Source organism: Centruroides vittatus, unplaced genomic scaffold, assembly GCF_030686945.1.
Source record: "Centruroides vittatus isolate TY-2023 unplaced genomic scaffold, ASM3068694v2 contig_1824, whole genome shotgun sequence".
In the NCBI taxonomy this organism is placed as follows: domain Eukaryota; kingdom Metazoa; phylum Arthropoda; class Arachnida; order Scorpiones; family Buthidae; genus Centruroides; species Centruroides vittatus.
The window spans coordinates 2398689-2413625 of record NW_027121123.1 but is presented as its reverse complement, the minus strand read 5'-3'; the positions used below and the strand labels follow the sequence as shown (position 1 = coordinate 2413625).

The 14937-nt window shown below is 26.4% G+C and overlaps 1 protein-coding gene across 1 annotated transcript in view; it reads right to left on the bottom strand.

The window, feature by feature from the left end:
• LOC136969870 (E3 ubiquitin-protein ligase arih1-like) overlaps positions 1-14937 on the bottom strand; it is a 117171-nt gene that overhangs the window by 55273 nt on the left and 46961 nt on the right. The window contains exons 4-6 of the mRNA XM_067264174.1: positions 8910-8972; positions 6227-6319; positions 1192-1247 (exon numbers count right to left, since the gene is read on the bottom strand). Of these exons, the coding sequence (XP_067120275.1) occupies positions 1192-1247; positions 6227-6319; positions 8910-8972 (212 nt within the window). The remainder of the gene's footprint in view (positions 1-1191; positions 1248-6226; positions 6320-8909; positions 8973-14937) is intronic.

The following is a 14937-nucleotide window of genomic DNA, read 5'->3' as shown; positions in this document are numbered from 1 at the left end:
TTAATTAATATAACAATTTAAATCTTTCAAAAAATTGCATAAATATAATGTTTAATTAAATGTACAGAAAATAATCTATTGTGAGTATCATAGTCAAACTTTTGCATATTGAACATGTGTGGAAAACATTGTTATGTTCATTTCCATTCAATCAACAATATGGGTAAAACAGAAAAAAACTTTGTTAGCAATTCAGCATTAGCTATGTACTGGAGTTCATAAAACAGACAGAAAAATTCTTTATTGTAAGATAAGCCACAAAATGTTTTAAGTGTCTCAGTACATTGAAACATCTTTACATCAGCATAATGTGAAGCATCAAAACAAGACAAAAAAGTCATTGATCACATGAAAATTCTAGCTGCACTGAAGCAAACTTTGGTAGAGTTTATGATATCAGTTAGGAATAAAACATTAATCTATTAAACTAAATCTATAATTAGTTAATAACTTAATAAGTGCTCTTACTCAACTTTCATCATTTGTACAGGGCTGCAAACAAAAATCAACTACTACTTTAATGGCATAACTACAGTATAAGGGGAAACTAGGTTAACTCATTCTCAAGCATCTTGTAAACAAGTGTATATGTATAGAAATAAATTCAATAATGATTGTTTAAATAGCATAGAAAGTTATAAACTTTTATTGAACTTTTAATTTTACTTGTAATTGACTTGATTGCACATCTCCTACATAAAACATTATTCTAGTGTGTACTTTATGACAATACTTTTCAAATCCCGTGTTGCCTATTATTGCATGTTTATCCCTCCCACCTAAAAAATACGACAATAGATGTAAGATTTTCTTGCAGATAGAAATAAAGTACTGTACATATGCATTTCAACATATAAATTTTAGTATTCTGTATAATACTGGCACTTTTAATATGCAAAATACATGTTTAAAGCATTTTAACATGTCTACAACAGTGCATATATCTGCATTTTTACATGTATATGTAAGCTCATATATTGCAATTTTAAATGTATATAATTCCAGCCTTAGACATCACAAAAATTTATCAACATAATTTGAAAGTACATTTTAAACAACAAAAAGTTTGTATGAAGTAGAATATGTTATTTCAAAGGTATTTTTGTAACTATAAATGCATTAAAATTTAAAAATATTGAATGAAGATAACATACTTAAGTATATTTATAATGAATAAAAATATTAACCTACATGACAGTTTCATCGTCTACAAGGATATTACATTCATGAGCTGCACAAGATATTGTCTGAAAAATAAATGAATATATCAAGAACAATTAAAAATTAAATATATTTTCATTTAATAATATAGTTTCTCATGCTATGATAATATTCTTAATATGCAATTATAAATAATTTCATAAATTCATTTAGTAAAAATTTAAAACTGATAAAATAATTCTGGTATAATATAATTTACAGTAGAAGTTTTTAGCTGTTAGGAGATACAGAATAAAGACTTCATAATTAAAATCAGTCAGAAATTCCACAAAATATAAATAGGAAAAAAAATCCAAATTATTCCATTAAAGCATTTTAATGTTTTTTTTCCAATTGTTATTCTTATAGAAAGTTACTTTCTAACTTGATTAACTCTTAAATATTTGTTGATAATAAAAGGAAAAGTATTTATTTAACTTCAAGGAACTACATGGAAAAAATTATGTTTATCTATACCTAGAATTAGCATAATCTATAATAAAATCTGATGCATTCTGCAGAATTTGTTCTTCTGTAAAATTTATAATAATCTATAATTGTTTTTACAATCTGCAATAAAATAATTTTTAAGTTGAATACAATTACCTTAATCAGGTATTTTAAAACTGTAGTTTAATTTCTTCATTTAATTATATACATTACAAAGAATCAGAACCATTCTATTAAAAATGTTATTTACCTAAATATATTGACTATTTACTGATACACAAATATACACATAGCATATAAAATGATACAGCTAAATATAGAGCTCTGTATGTTTTTTGTTAAGGTAGTATCAATTTCACAAAATAGGTGTAAAGTAATGAATTAATAGAATTAATAAATTTTGGAATTAATGTTTGGGACAAGATCCTAGTATTGTTATCTCTATTTATATACAGATAAAGATAAATATTTTAACCAAACTTACCAGCCAAATAAAAAAAGAAACTAATATAATGCACATATTCATTTTATAAAGTATCACATACAAAAGATATACGTACTTAACACCTTACTCTTGCCGAGAAAAAATATATTTATTTGCAACAAACAAACGTTTTCAGCCTGATTCACAGGCCATCTTCAGGCTTGGAATACATTTGAAATTAAAATTCCATCCATGGAATACAAAAATTCAAATTCAAAATTAAATAAGGTACAATCAAAATAAAATATTGAATAACTAACATAAAGCAAAAAATAACAAAAAATATATAAAAATGTAACAAAAGAATACGTAAGCATTAATAAATGCAAATTTCTAAGACATACAATAAAACCACTATATTGATTGGTTAGAGCCCTTATTAAACTTCTTAACCATAAACTTCCATGCAGAGGGAAGACTATCTGCGTCCCTCGCATTAAGACAGCCTTCTTGTAATCTACTTCTAAAAATCTGCAACTTTTCCGCTGTCAAGGCTAATGATGGAGACGATAAAGGATTTATGATGGCCGCCTCATTCCATTTGACCGTAGCTCCTGGCGCTTGCGCCATTTGGGACAAAACCGTTGCATTAGACCCCTTTCTGATATTATAACTATGCTCCTTGATTCTAATTCCTAAACTTCTAGTGGTTACTCCGATGTAATCTTTTTTAACGCCCAATTGCATGTTTTCATACGGAATTTTATAAACTCCTGCTTTCTCTTCTGCCTTTATAACATCTTTATCATTCCTGAGGATTTTGTATAAATTAGGGGCCCTTTTTATAAGCATCCTCGAACTTTTTCTGTGTGCTATTTCTTTCATGACTGTATTCATACTTTCATTATATGTAAACTTTACAAACTTATTGGGAGCATTCTTAAAACATCCTTTCTTGATGTTGTGTTCATATTTCTTAATTATTCCTAGAATTGTACTTTTTTGGTAACCTAGGGTCCTGGCTACATTTATTATTCTATTTATTTCTTTCGTCCTGTCTTGTACTCTTTCGCAATACAAAAAGGCTCTTCTTATTAAAGCCCTGAAAGCTGCAATTTTATATTTATACGGATCCTTGGATTGGGAGGGAATATACAATGGGCTGTGGGATGGTTTAATAAAAACACTAGTGGACAAGTGGCCTTTTTTGAATGTGATATCGATGTCGAGAAAATGCAGATTCAAGGAACTTTTCTGCTCCAATCTTAAAGTAAGGCCATCTTTGTTATCATTGATCTTATCTAAAAAATCCTTAATTCTGCTGTAACAGCAGAATTAAGGATTTTTTAGATAAGATCAATGATAACAAAGATGGCCTTACTTTAAGATTGGAGCAGAAAAGTTCCTTGAATCTGCATTTTCTCGACATCGATATCACATTCAAAAAAGGCCACTTGTCCACTAGTGTTTTTATTAAACCATCCCACAGCCCATTGTATATTCCCTCCCAATCCAAGGATCCGTATAAATATAAAATTGCAGCTTTCAGGGCTTTAATAAGAAGAGCCTTTTTGTATTGCGAAAGAGTACAAGACAGGACGAAAGAAATAAATAGAATAATAAATGTAGCCAGGACCCTAGGTTACCAAAAAAGTACAATTCTAGGAATAATTAAGAAATATGAACACAACATCAAGAAAGGATGTTTTAAGAATGCTCCCAATAAGTTTGTAAAGTTTACATATAATGAAAGTATGAATACAGTCATGAAAGAAATAGCACACAGAAAAAGTTCGAGGATGCTTATAAAAAGGGCCCCTAATTTATACAAAATCCTCAGGAATGATAAAGATGTTATAAAGGCAGAAGAGAAAGCAGGAGTTTATAAAATTCCGTATGAAAACATGCAATTGGGCGTTAAAAAAGATTACATCGGAGTAACCACTAGAAGTTTAGGAATTAGAATCAAGGAGCATAGTTATAATATCAGAAAGGGGTCTAATGCAACGGTTTTGTCCCAAATGGCGCAAGCGCCAGGAGCTACGGTCAAATGGAATGAGGCGGCCATCATAAATCCTTTATCGTCTCCATCATTAGCCTTGACAGCGGAAAAGTTGCAGATTTTTAGAAGTAGATTACAAGAAGGCTGTCTTAATGCGAGGGACGCAGATAGTCTTCCCTCTGCATGGAAGTTTATGGTTAAGAAGTTTAATAAGGGCTCTAACCAATCAATATAGTGGTTTTATTGTATGTCTTAGAAATTTGCATTTATTAATGCTTACGTATTCTTTTGTTACATTTTTATATATTTTTTGTTATTTTTTGCTTTATGTTAGTTATTCAATATTTTATTTTGATTGTACCTTATTTAATTTTGAATTTGAATTTTTGTATTCCATGGATGGAATTTTAATTTCAAATGTATTCCAAGCCTGAAGATGGCCTGTGAATCAGGCTGAAAACGTTTGTTTGTTGCAAATAAATATATTTTTTCTCGGCAAGAGTAAGGTGTTAAGTACGTATATCTATAATGATTTGCTGAGTGCTTTATAATAGTATCACATACAACTCAAACATCATAGTAAATGAAAATTCAAATTTAACAACTAGGAAAAATTATTAGCTATAATAAATCTAATAATTTTTTTCTGTAAAATTCTTTTATAAAATGTTTTATTTTACTATTTATTCTTCACTAAATATTTGTTATAATAGCAGAGACAAGAACTCTCTCTCCCCTGCCCAGCAATTTCTCAGTTAATCTTTCACACCAATCAGTGATATCATAGTCCATATCTCCCCTAAGTTGTTTACTTTATGCTTCTATTTTTCCTAGCATAGCTCTTACATCTTTTTAACCTGAAGATGGCTCATTAACCAGATCAAAATGTTAAATGTTCTCTGAACTGTTACCTACTACTGTATTTTACGGACTAAAAGACGCACCTTAATTTTTATGCAATATTTTTTAAAAATAACATTATTATCATTAGATTGCAAAGCCAGACTGAAAAAAAATTCTTAGTTTATAAAACCATGTTCCATATTTCCATGTTCCTCTGCATATGCTATTACTTTCAATTTTTAGCCCACATCATATGAATACTGGTACCTTTTATTTTTTTCCATTATGAAACTAGCTACTAACAAAAATATTGTACTGTTACCGATAACACAAATCACTTTCAATTCAAGTTCACTGGCACCGTAGACTGCAATGACGCATTATAGGCTAGACAGTGTTCTGAGTTTGTGATGGCAGGGCGGGAGGGAGACAGTGTTAGCAAGCTTGTGAACCCCCGTAACTCATGTTCGTCACATCAGTGCACTGCTGATGCCAGCTGAATTCAATGTTGCCAGATAGAGATAGGTTCCCGTGACATTAAATATATGGCCATTTTTAAGACTGGCAGGAATTTTAAATCAAACACTGGACATTTTTATATTAATTTTGAGTATAAGACGCACCTGAATTTTGGAGGCAATTTTTCGAAGAAAAAAGTGCGTCTTATAGTCCGTAAAATATGGTAGTTAAAGGTATATTATTTGCTTTATTGTGTAAATAACAAATGACAGATATATTATGCATACAAGTAAGAGAAAAATTCAAATAAAAATGTATTTTTACCATTAAAATTGCCAGGGAGATAAACATACTTAAAATAACAATATGCTTTATATAATCATCTTACTTGCTAAAACATATAAACATTTATTTATTTTGAATTTAATTGTAAGTTTTTAAAGATATTCCCATAAATTTTAAAAACAATTGTTATAATATCTGGATAATAGATATTTTTTCATAACAGTTATGAAAAATTTTAATAGCTGAAATAAGAAAAAAAAACTTAAATACTAATGATAAATTACTAAAAGTTTAATTACTGAGTAACCTGAAATCAAGGAATATAAGCTTTAATGTTAATAATTAAAGTAAAAATTTATAAGATATTATAAAATATAAATAATAATATTGAATTTACTATATTTTAGATTATGCACACAAAACAAATTTTTTATAATAATAGAAATAATCATCGAAAGTCTGAATTTGTTGAATTTTGTAAGAAATTTTTAGCAAGAAAAATTTTAATAATTCTTTTTACTAATTAGTGTTATATATACAACTAAAACATAAATTTTACTTACTTGGCCCATTCCTTCTTCCATGATTTTTGTCCTTAAATATTCTTCCCAGCATTCAACACAAAATCTGTGACCACAAGCTAAGCCTTCCATCATCTATAATAAACAAGTAAGACATTTACAGTAAGATCTAAAACCTTGATATTCAAATTCATTTTTCTATAATATTTTAATCATCAAAGTTATAAAACAAATAAATTTATTATAAATAAAATAAATTTAGTGTTTTCTTTTTTTAATTATGTAATATACAGATAAAATGGGCAAGTCTGAAATTTAAACACTTTCTTCAATCTTATAAGTATTCATAACAAGCATTATTATAAAACTCTTAAAAAACTTGATATTTTTCTTTTTTCTTTTTAACAATTCAAAAGTAAATACAGACTTTAGAAATAATTCATTTTTAAATAAACATTTTTCCACCTTTAAATTCACATAATTAAAAGGTCAAAATACATCATTCAACTTTGAATCTTAATCTGAATTATTTTATTGGGATTTGGATTATAAATGTATTTTGTCACTTCCTTCTTAATATGTAAACCAAGTGATCTTAGTACAAATTTTCTATTCCAAATTTCAATTGTCTAGAACCACAGCAACTCAAGTAACTATACTAGCATTTGACATATTTTTATTATTCACTCCATAATACAAATGCATTTTGAATCACACTGTTTTAGTAATTCCTCTTCAGTATTACATCTAAAATTAATATAATAAATACAATTCAGATTATTACGAAGTAAAAACATGATTGCTTACAATTACTTGTGTAATGGAAGCCTGAATTGTGCTTATTTTATTTTTTAAAAGTACTGTATTATTTTTAGATGTAATACTGAAGAGGAATCACTAAGACAGTGTGATGTAAAATACATTTACATTAGATAGAGAATAATAAAAAATGTATCAAATGCTAGTGCAGTTACTTGAATTGCTGCGGTTCTAGACAGCTGAAATTTGGAATAAAAAATCTGTAACAAGATAATTGGTTTACGAATTAAGAAAGAAGCAACAGAATCTGAAGTTGAAATGTACAATTATCTTAGGAAACATTTAGGAATTAAAAATTAATGCCTTCTACACAGATATCCAAAAGTTAAGGATGAATGCAATTGCTAGCAGCAACTGCTTAGCTAGAAAAGTTCACTGTGGCTCAGTAAACTTCAAAACAATGCCTATCTCCATACTGACAGGTTTCTCTGCCTGAATACTGATAAGCTCTTTCCACTCACTTCTCCACCTATGTCTAATTGCCAAATGTATCTTTTTCACCAAAGACTTACTTTAATTGCTTTGATTCATAAAATCCTACAAGCTTTAGTGTACTACCCTGTATTAGACATTGATTAATATAGTTCTTATCATATTTGTCTGCATTCACCTACAGTTTTCTCAATGTTCAAACATTGTCCATCCTTAAATAATTACACATATGTCCAAAAGTTAAGTAGTTGTTTTCAATTTTCAAAACTTAAAGATCATAAATCATGATATATGAATTATTGATAAATTTTATATATCATTCTATGATTTCATGTTTTAGTTTAACTATTTTAAAATAATATTCAATAAACAAATACACAAATTTAAATATCGACTTGAATAATCTATTAGGAATAGTTTAAGATGTATTCTAATATAAATACTATAATTTACTTAAAGTTCTTGAAAATAGGCAAATATTCATATATAGATTAACCAGCAAGACTAAAACACTATCAAAAATAAAATAAACTTTTGATAAAATATGTACCATTCAGTTTTGCCATATTACTGAAGTGAAACATTTATTTATGTACTCTTTTCCCACTTAAATTATAGATGATATGAACTCATTGATTGTAGGACTGAAAAATTAATATTAGATGCATAAGATTCCATATATCCTATTCTAAAACCATTCTCTAACTATATTACTTAAAACACATGTTAAGGTTTATTATAGTTTATGGGGAAAAAAGCAGTATTTTAAATTTAACTTTATATCTATAATATAAATATAGGCAGTCCTTAACTTCAGGACAAAATGTGTACAAAAGTTAAATGTCAAAAACTTGAACAATAATGTTACATGTTCAAAAGTTGGTTCTATTCCTAAGGCTAAAAAGAAAAAACTAAACTCTTTTTAATGTATGTTAGTTTTTTACAGTGAATACATAAAGTATAAAACATTTAAAATACTACAACAACAAATTAAACAAAAAAAAATCAGTAAATTAATTTTATGAATGATTTTTCTGGTAACAAAATTAAAACTAGCAGAAAGTGTCACTGCACAATGGCTCAAAACTGTGTTTCCTAGTGGAACAATGTGTAAAAGTTCAAATTTTATATATGAAAAATAAGTTAAAGATATCAAAATATCATGGAGTAAAGAGCAAGTGTGTTCAGAAGACAAATGTCTAAAAGTCAAAGACCACTCATATTTATTAGAACTGGTATTTAATCTTAAAAATTTTAATTCACATTTTCTTATATGTAACATAATGTTCCAACATTTCATTAAGATGAAATCAATTTAAAAGTTCAACACCAACTAATTGACTTAAGCTTTTGTTATTTTCCCTTATAATTAAATATAAAAATCAACACTAGTATTAAAATATTTAATTAATTAAATTTTAATAATAAATTTTAAAGTGCTAAGTTTGTTTAAATATAAGTTAAAATGACTTACAGAGCGAGGGACTTCTCTGAAACATATTTCACATGATTCTAACCCTGATGCCATGATAATTCTCTGAAATTATTATTTTAAAAAAGTTTTAATTTAGATAGACCCAATTTAAACACTTCAACTCTCAAAACCTGATTATTGATACTAGAATTTTATGGCAGCTTTGCTTTCAAATTTATTATGAAAATTTTTAACTTACTGCCAAAAGTTCCATTAAGAATTGCAATTCTGAAGTTGTTACTTTTTAAAAACAATTTTTATTTTTTCACAAAATGAAAATAAACTGTGAAAAACAATCACATCTGGAAAAAAAGATCAATTCAAAATTTGAATAAAATTTAGTAAGTTAAATTTTTGAGAGTTGAATATAAATTTTTTTATATATAAATAATAATTAAAATACATTTACAGATTGCTAATCACATATTCAACTAAGACTGTAAGGTTGAAAACCAAATCCATCAATTAGAAAAGTCAACTGAATTTTACAATTATTCAATCTTTGACAAGTCAATCTGAAATCAAATTCTTAAAAGGAAAAATCATCAAGGTGTATAAACATTAATTTAACTTAATATAAATAAGAATAGTTTTAGATTGTATTGACACTAAAAAATTATCAATCATAAAAGAATAAAAACACTATCTCTGTTAAATGTATGTATACAAAATGTAATTTGTTCTGAACTAAAGCTGAAGATGTTTGTGGAAAATAGAATAGTAATTAAATTTTTGTAAAACTAATGACATATTGATAAAGAAAATAATGATGCCATACCATTTTAGTTATATCTTACTTATGTTTTATAATCAGAAAATACACCTGTTCTACTGACTACAAAATATGTAGCCTGTACATGGTATGGTTCTATACACCTACAAAAGTGAATTAAAAAGTAAGTTGTATTTTTGGTATGAGTGCAAGTATGAAACATTACAGGTCAAAAATTTTTACTTTTGTGTGAATGTACAATCCAAGTGCTACTTTGACATAATCATAGTTTATTTAAACATTTATCATAGCATGGCACAAGTTTTTCTATTCCTTCTTGGAAGCATTCTCATCCAACATGCAATAACCATTCTGGTGTCACATTTGTGATGTCTTCATTGGAGTTGTATCAACAATAAAAAAAAGTCTTTTTTCATGGGGCCAAATACAAGAAATCACAAGACGCAAGGTCAGAACTGTGGAGAGGATGTTCCCATATAGTCTATTTAAATTTTCCAGTAGGGCCTTTGTGATGTCTGTTGAATGAGATGTGGCTTTGTCATGCAAAAGCTCTCACTGTACACTTTCCTCAACTGACACTGAATTTCAGTGGGGTTACACCTTTTTCCCCCTACAGAAACAAGTTTCTGTATAAACTTCCAAGTTGGATGCTACATTTTTCATGACAAAACAGATTAACCTCTGCAGCCCCATTGACAAATCTGCTACACCTTGTATCTGGAAGTACTACCAGTCTTGCCACCAGATTTCATCTAAATATCATTTACCAACAAAAATTTCTTGCCAATTGCAACTTACTTTTTGACTCTCCCACATATATTACTCTAAATTCTGCTAAATATGCTAAACTTTTTCATGATTGTTTATTTATGTTACTGTTACCAAACAACATATATTAATTGAAGAATGCATTTTAATGTTCAGTAAAGGAAAAAACATTACTTTCAAAGAAATTTATTTGATTTCTTAAGTTAAAGAATATTAAATTTTACTAATAATTATTTTTATCTAGTTTATTTTAAAATATTATTATTAATGATAAAACAAAAAGAGAACAAACTATTTTATGAAGCTGAAAATATAAAAAAGATGCTAATGATTTTGGTGAACAAACCATTTTCTCCCTTTCATTTTATATTTATATTGTAGCATATTTGTTATTGAAAATGATGAATTTGTTTACATTTTTGTATATTGAAGTGTGTAATAAATATAAAAAACAAGATAAAAAGAAATATTTTCCAACAAATTAAAAGTTGTCTATTATGTTACAAAATGTTTCCAAATAAATTATTCTTTATTGTTGTTATAAAACATTTCAAAATTTAATTTATATTTTCAAGTCCCATTTACATTAAATATAAATATGCTTATTTATATTTAATAAATAACTTTCTTTGTAATAAAACAGACAACTTAAACAGATCATTTAATAATCAGATAAAATATGATTCTGTCTTTAAAACTGGAACTGAAGATTTGTTGTTTTATAATTACTTTTTTTATCTTTATTATCCTGACAGTATTTTCTTTTTAACAGTAATTTGAAATGAGCAGTTTCTCACTTAAAATACAGCAATCTTAATTAACAAAAAAAAAAAAAAAATAACTGTATTATTTAACTATCAAAACAAATTTCCAAATAATATTCAATAACAATAATAATCCAAAATTTATATTTGTGATATTTTTTAAAACTGCTTGAATGTACAATATCTTTTATTTAAAGATGCATTCAATGATAATACAATCATACGTTGCACACTGAATTTATTTAATCCATTCTTATAGTAGCATTCTGAATGTAATTATGATGACTGCCTTCCATTAAAATCATGAAAGTAATAAATAAATAAAAGCAACAATTGGTAAAATTGAAAAATTATGAAAATAAAAGTAACAAATTAAAATGAATTTTTTAAGTTTAAAAAATTTGAATGCTTTAAATTCAAATAAATTCAAAAAATTCTTAAGATTATCTATATTTAAGTAAAAAAAATAAACCAATAGGAATTATTCTTACAAAGATTTGTGAAATAACCATATTGCAACCAATTTTTCAATTCCAGCTTTAATAATATGTGAATATTCTATTTAATAATATGATCTGATTTCATAATAAAATAAATTATAATTTTACTCTAATCATCAGGTTTTTTTTATTATATAATTATGATATATTCCTGAAAACAAATGCTGTGAATATTGATAAAATTTGGAAATTTTTCAAGAGAAATATGTATTTAAAAAATGTATATCTTCTACAATATTTTATAGTATAATGATAACCTTCAAAATTAAATTTTTTAGTTAAAGACTATTTACAAAATTAAACATTTTCAAATCTTTTTCTTATCCTTTTACACAACTATAGAAGTAACAGTTAAATGGATTAAAGGAAAAAACTTCATTTAATTGACAAATAATAGATAATTAAAATTCACACAAAGTTTAAAATTGACATCAAGTATATTTGTATGCAAATGAAGTTGTGAATACCCAAAACTAACACTAAAGGGCCAAAACCAGTTATTTAAAAAGGCTAAGGACATGATAGTATGGTGAGAAAATGTAACCACTATTTTTAATGTAAGAAATGTCGAATCCCCTAATAAAAGGCCAATGTTTGATATAAATTTTTAAACTGTGTGTATTTTAATTATTTATTATTTGTCAATTTAATGATTTTTTTTAAAAGCAATTTAACTTACTTCTATGATTGTGTAAAAGGATAAAAAAAAGACTCAAAAATTTTAATTTTTGTAAATAGTCTTAACCTTCAAGTTGAAGATATCCTGGGTCAATATCAAGTAAAAAATTTCAGTTAATGACAATGGTATCATGATATAAATATGACAGACTAATAATAATAAGTATTTGGTAAACAATAAAAAACAAAAATAAAATTTATTTATAGTATTGCTTCACATTATCAAGAAATTTCAAGACATCCTTTTACTGTTAATTTTACAAATTTTGTAAAATTTGTTACTGAGATAAACATATATAGATATAAAAATATATTGACATAATTTGGTAAAATACTTTATACTGTAAAATCAGTTGCATTACAGCAAACCATATCATTTCCATAGTTATCTTTGTGATCAATCTAATATCTTTAAAAAACATGATTTTACAAACAGTAATTTTGGATACATCATGTAACAAGGCCAAATAGTTTGTAGAAGCTAAAAATTTAGCAAAACATCATCTGTTATTGCCATACAATGCAGCACAGGTTGGATATTTCTTTTATATCAGTATTCATTTCTGGGGTTTATTCAATCATCTTTCTGATTAGTATTTTGAAACTGACCTGAAACTGTAAAAGTTGGTTAGGATATGGTAAAGTATCACACTGTCTATTCTTATGTTGGTAGCTGTAAATTGACAAAGCTATAAATACTGGTCTTTGCCAGTCCTGATATATACATGTTAAGATTTCTTAGTGAACTATAGCATATCAATTTTCCACTTTATCAATCAAAAGGCAACTTTCACATCATGTATTACAATCATTAAAAATTATTTTATTTATTGTATAATACAATATCACTTTAAAAAATATGTATGTCTAAATTTAGAATTGAAAATTTTACACCACACTTTTTTGTTCATATCAATATAAAATTAAGTTACTACACTTTTTCTATATGTAGAAAGCATTTACTTATAAATATCAATAGAATTTCATCTAATTTCATCAAAATTTCATGTTGATCAAAAATAAAGCAATGCTGTTCAGTTGATATGAATATTTCTAGTTTATGTACAATCAATTTTAATTACAGAAGCTGTAAGACAAAGTTGAAGAAAAACCACTTCATCATTTTTTTTACATTAGGAAATAATATATTCTTTATAACATTTATATTGAATTCTTTGTTCCAAATAAACTGCTGGTTGAAAAAATGCTAGTAGATATTTTTTCAACGTTTCTTTCTTAATTTACTGATTAATAAATATAAAAATATAATAAATATAAGTTAAAAGCTAGGTTATTAAATATAAAAATAATAATAGGATTAAAAAGACTAAGATTAATATAGTGATGTAACGAATATTTGGTTACTACCTGGTATTCAGCCTATTTTTCACTATTTGGCCGAATACCAAATATTTAAATCACTATTCGGCCAAATACCGAATATTTAAATCACTATTCGGCCGAATACTGAATACCTAAAAACAGGAGTAAGAAATAACAAAAACACAGTAAATTAATCATTTTGGTAACTTTTACTAATGCTGAACATTAAACTATAATTATTAAAGTTAATAAGAAATAGCATCTAACTCTAGTATTAAATTATTTCGTAATTAAATATTATTATAGCCTTTATCTAGCCCGATATCTTATGGCATTAATGGCGTGTAGGTTAGAATGTATCGGGCATTAATGTTATTGTTTAGTTAATTATGTTATATTTGTATTCGCGTATATTTTAATATTTTTTACGATATTTTAAAATGATTTACGAAACGTTTTATTGAAACCTATCATATTTAATGAAAGAATTATTTATCTATTTCTAGAAGATGAGTAACTAATATATAATTTATTTTATATATAAAGGAAAGAATGAGCATTCCACATTATATGCAAAAGGTAACATTCGAAATCATGTTACTTTTAGAAATATTGACAAAAACAATAGCAACAAAATATCACAAAACTTCACAAATAGAAACCCCCCAATAATATATTTGAACTGTTCCACAACTGGGGAGAAACTAGACCATATGTCCCCACTAAAGTATATCCTTAGGATACTATTCAGTCTACAAATATGTAGTAAAAACAAAATTTTAGTGCTTAATTAAAGAGTTAAAAAGATTGATTGCAAATAAAAGAACTTATAAGTTATAATTTACATCTAAATACCAACAACTACCGAATCATATCAGGCTATTTACAGCTATCACATAAATTATAAACCAATTTGGCACTAGAGGTAGACTTCATCTCATATTAACTTTAATAATTATAATTTAATTAATTAATTTAAATAATTTAGACCTACTGGAAGAAAAAATCATAGTGACAGTGGGCCAATAGAGAGCAGGGTGCACGATCCTTGCCATAATGTGGTTTGCGTGCCAATTTTCGTATGTGCATTAATCAAGCCGAATAGTTTGGCCGAATATTCGGTATTCGACCACGCTCCTAGCCAAATATTCGGTATTTGGCTGAGGCTGAATATACTATTCATTACATCACTAATTAATAGTTATACTACATTATAGTTCAACAATTCAGATATTCTTAATAAAAACTGAAATGCTAAAATG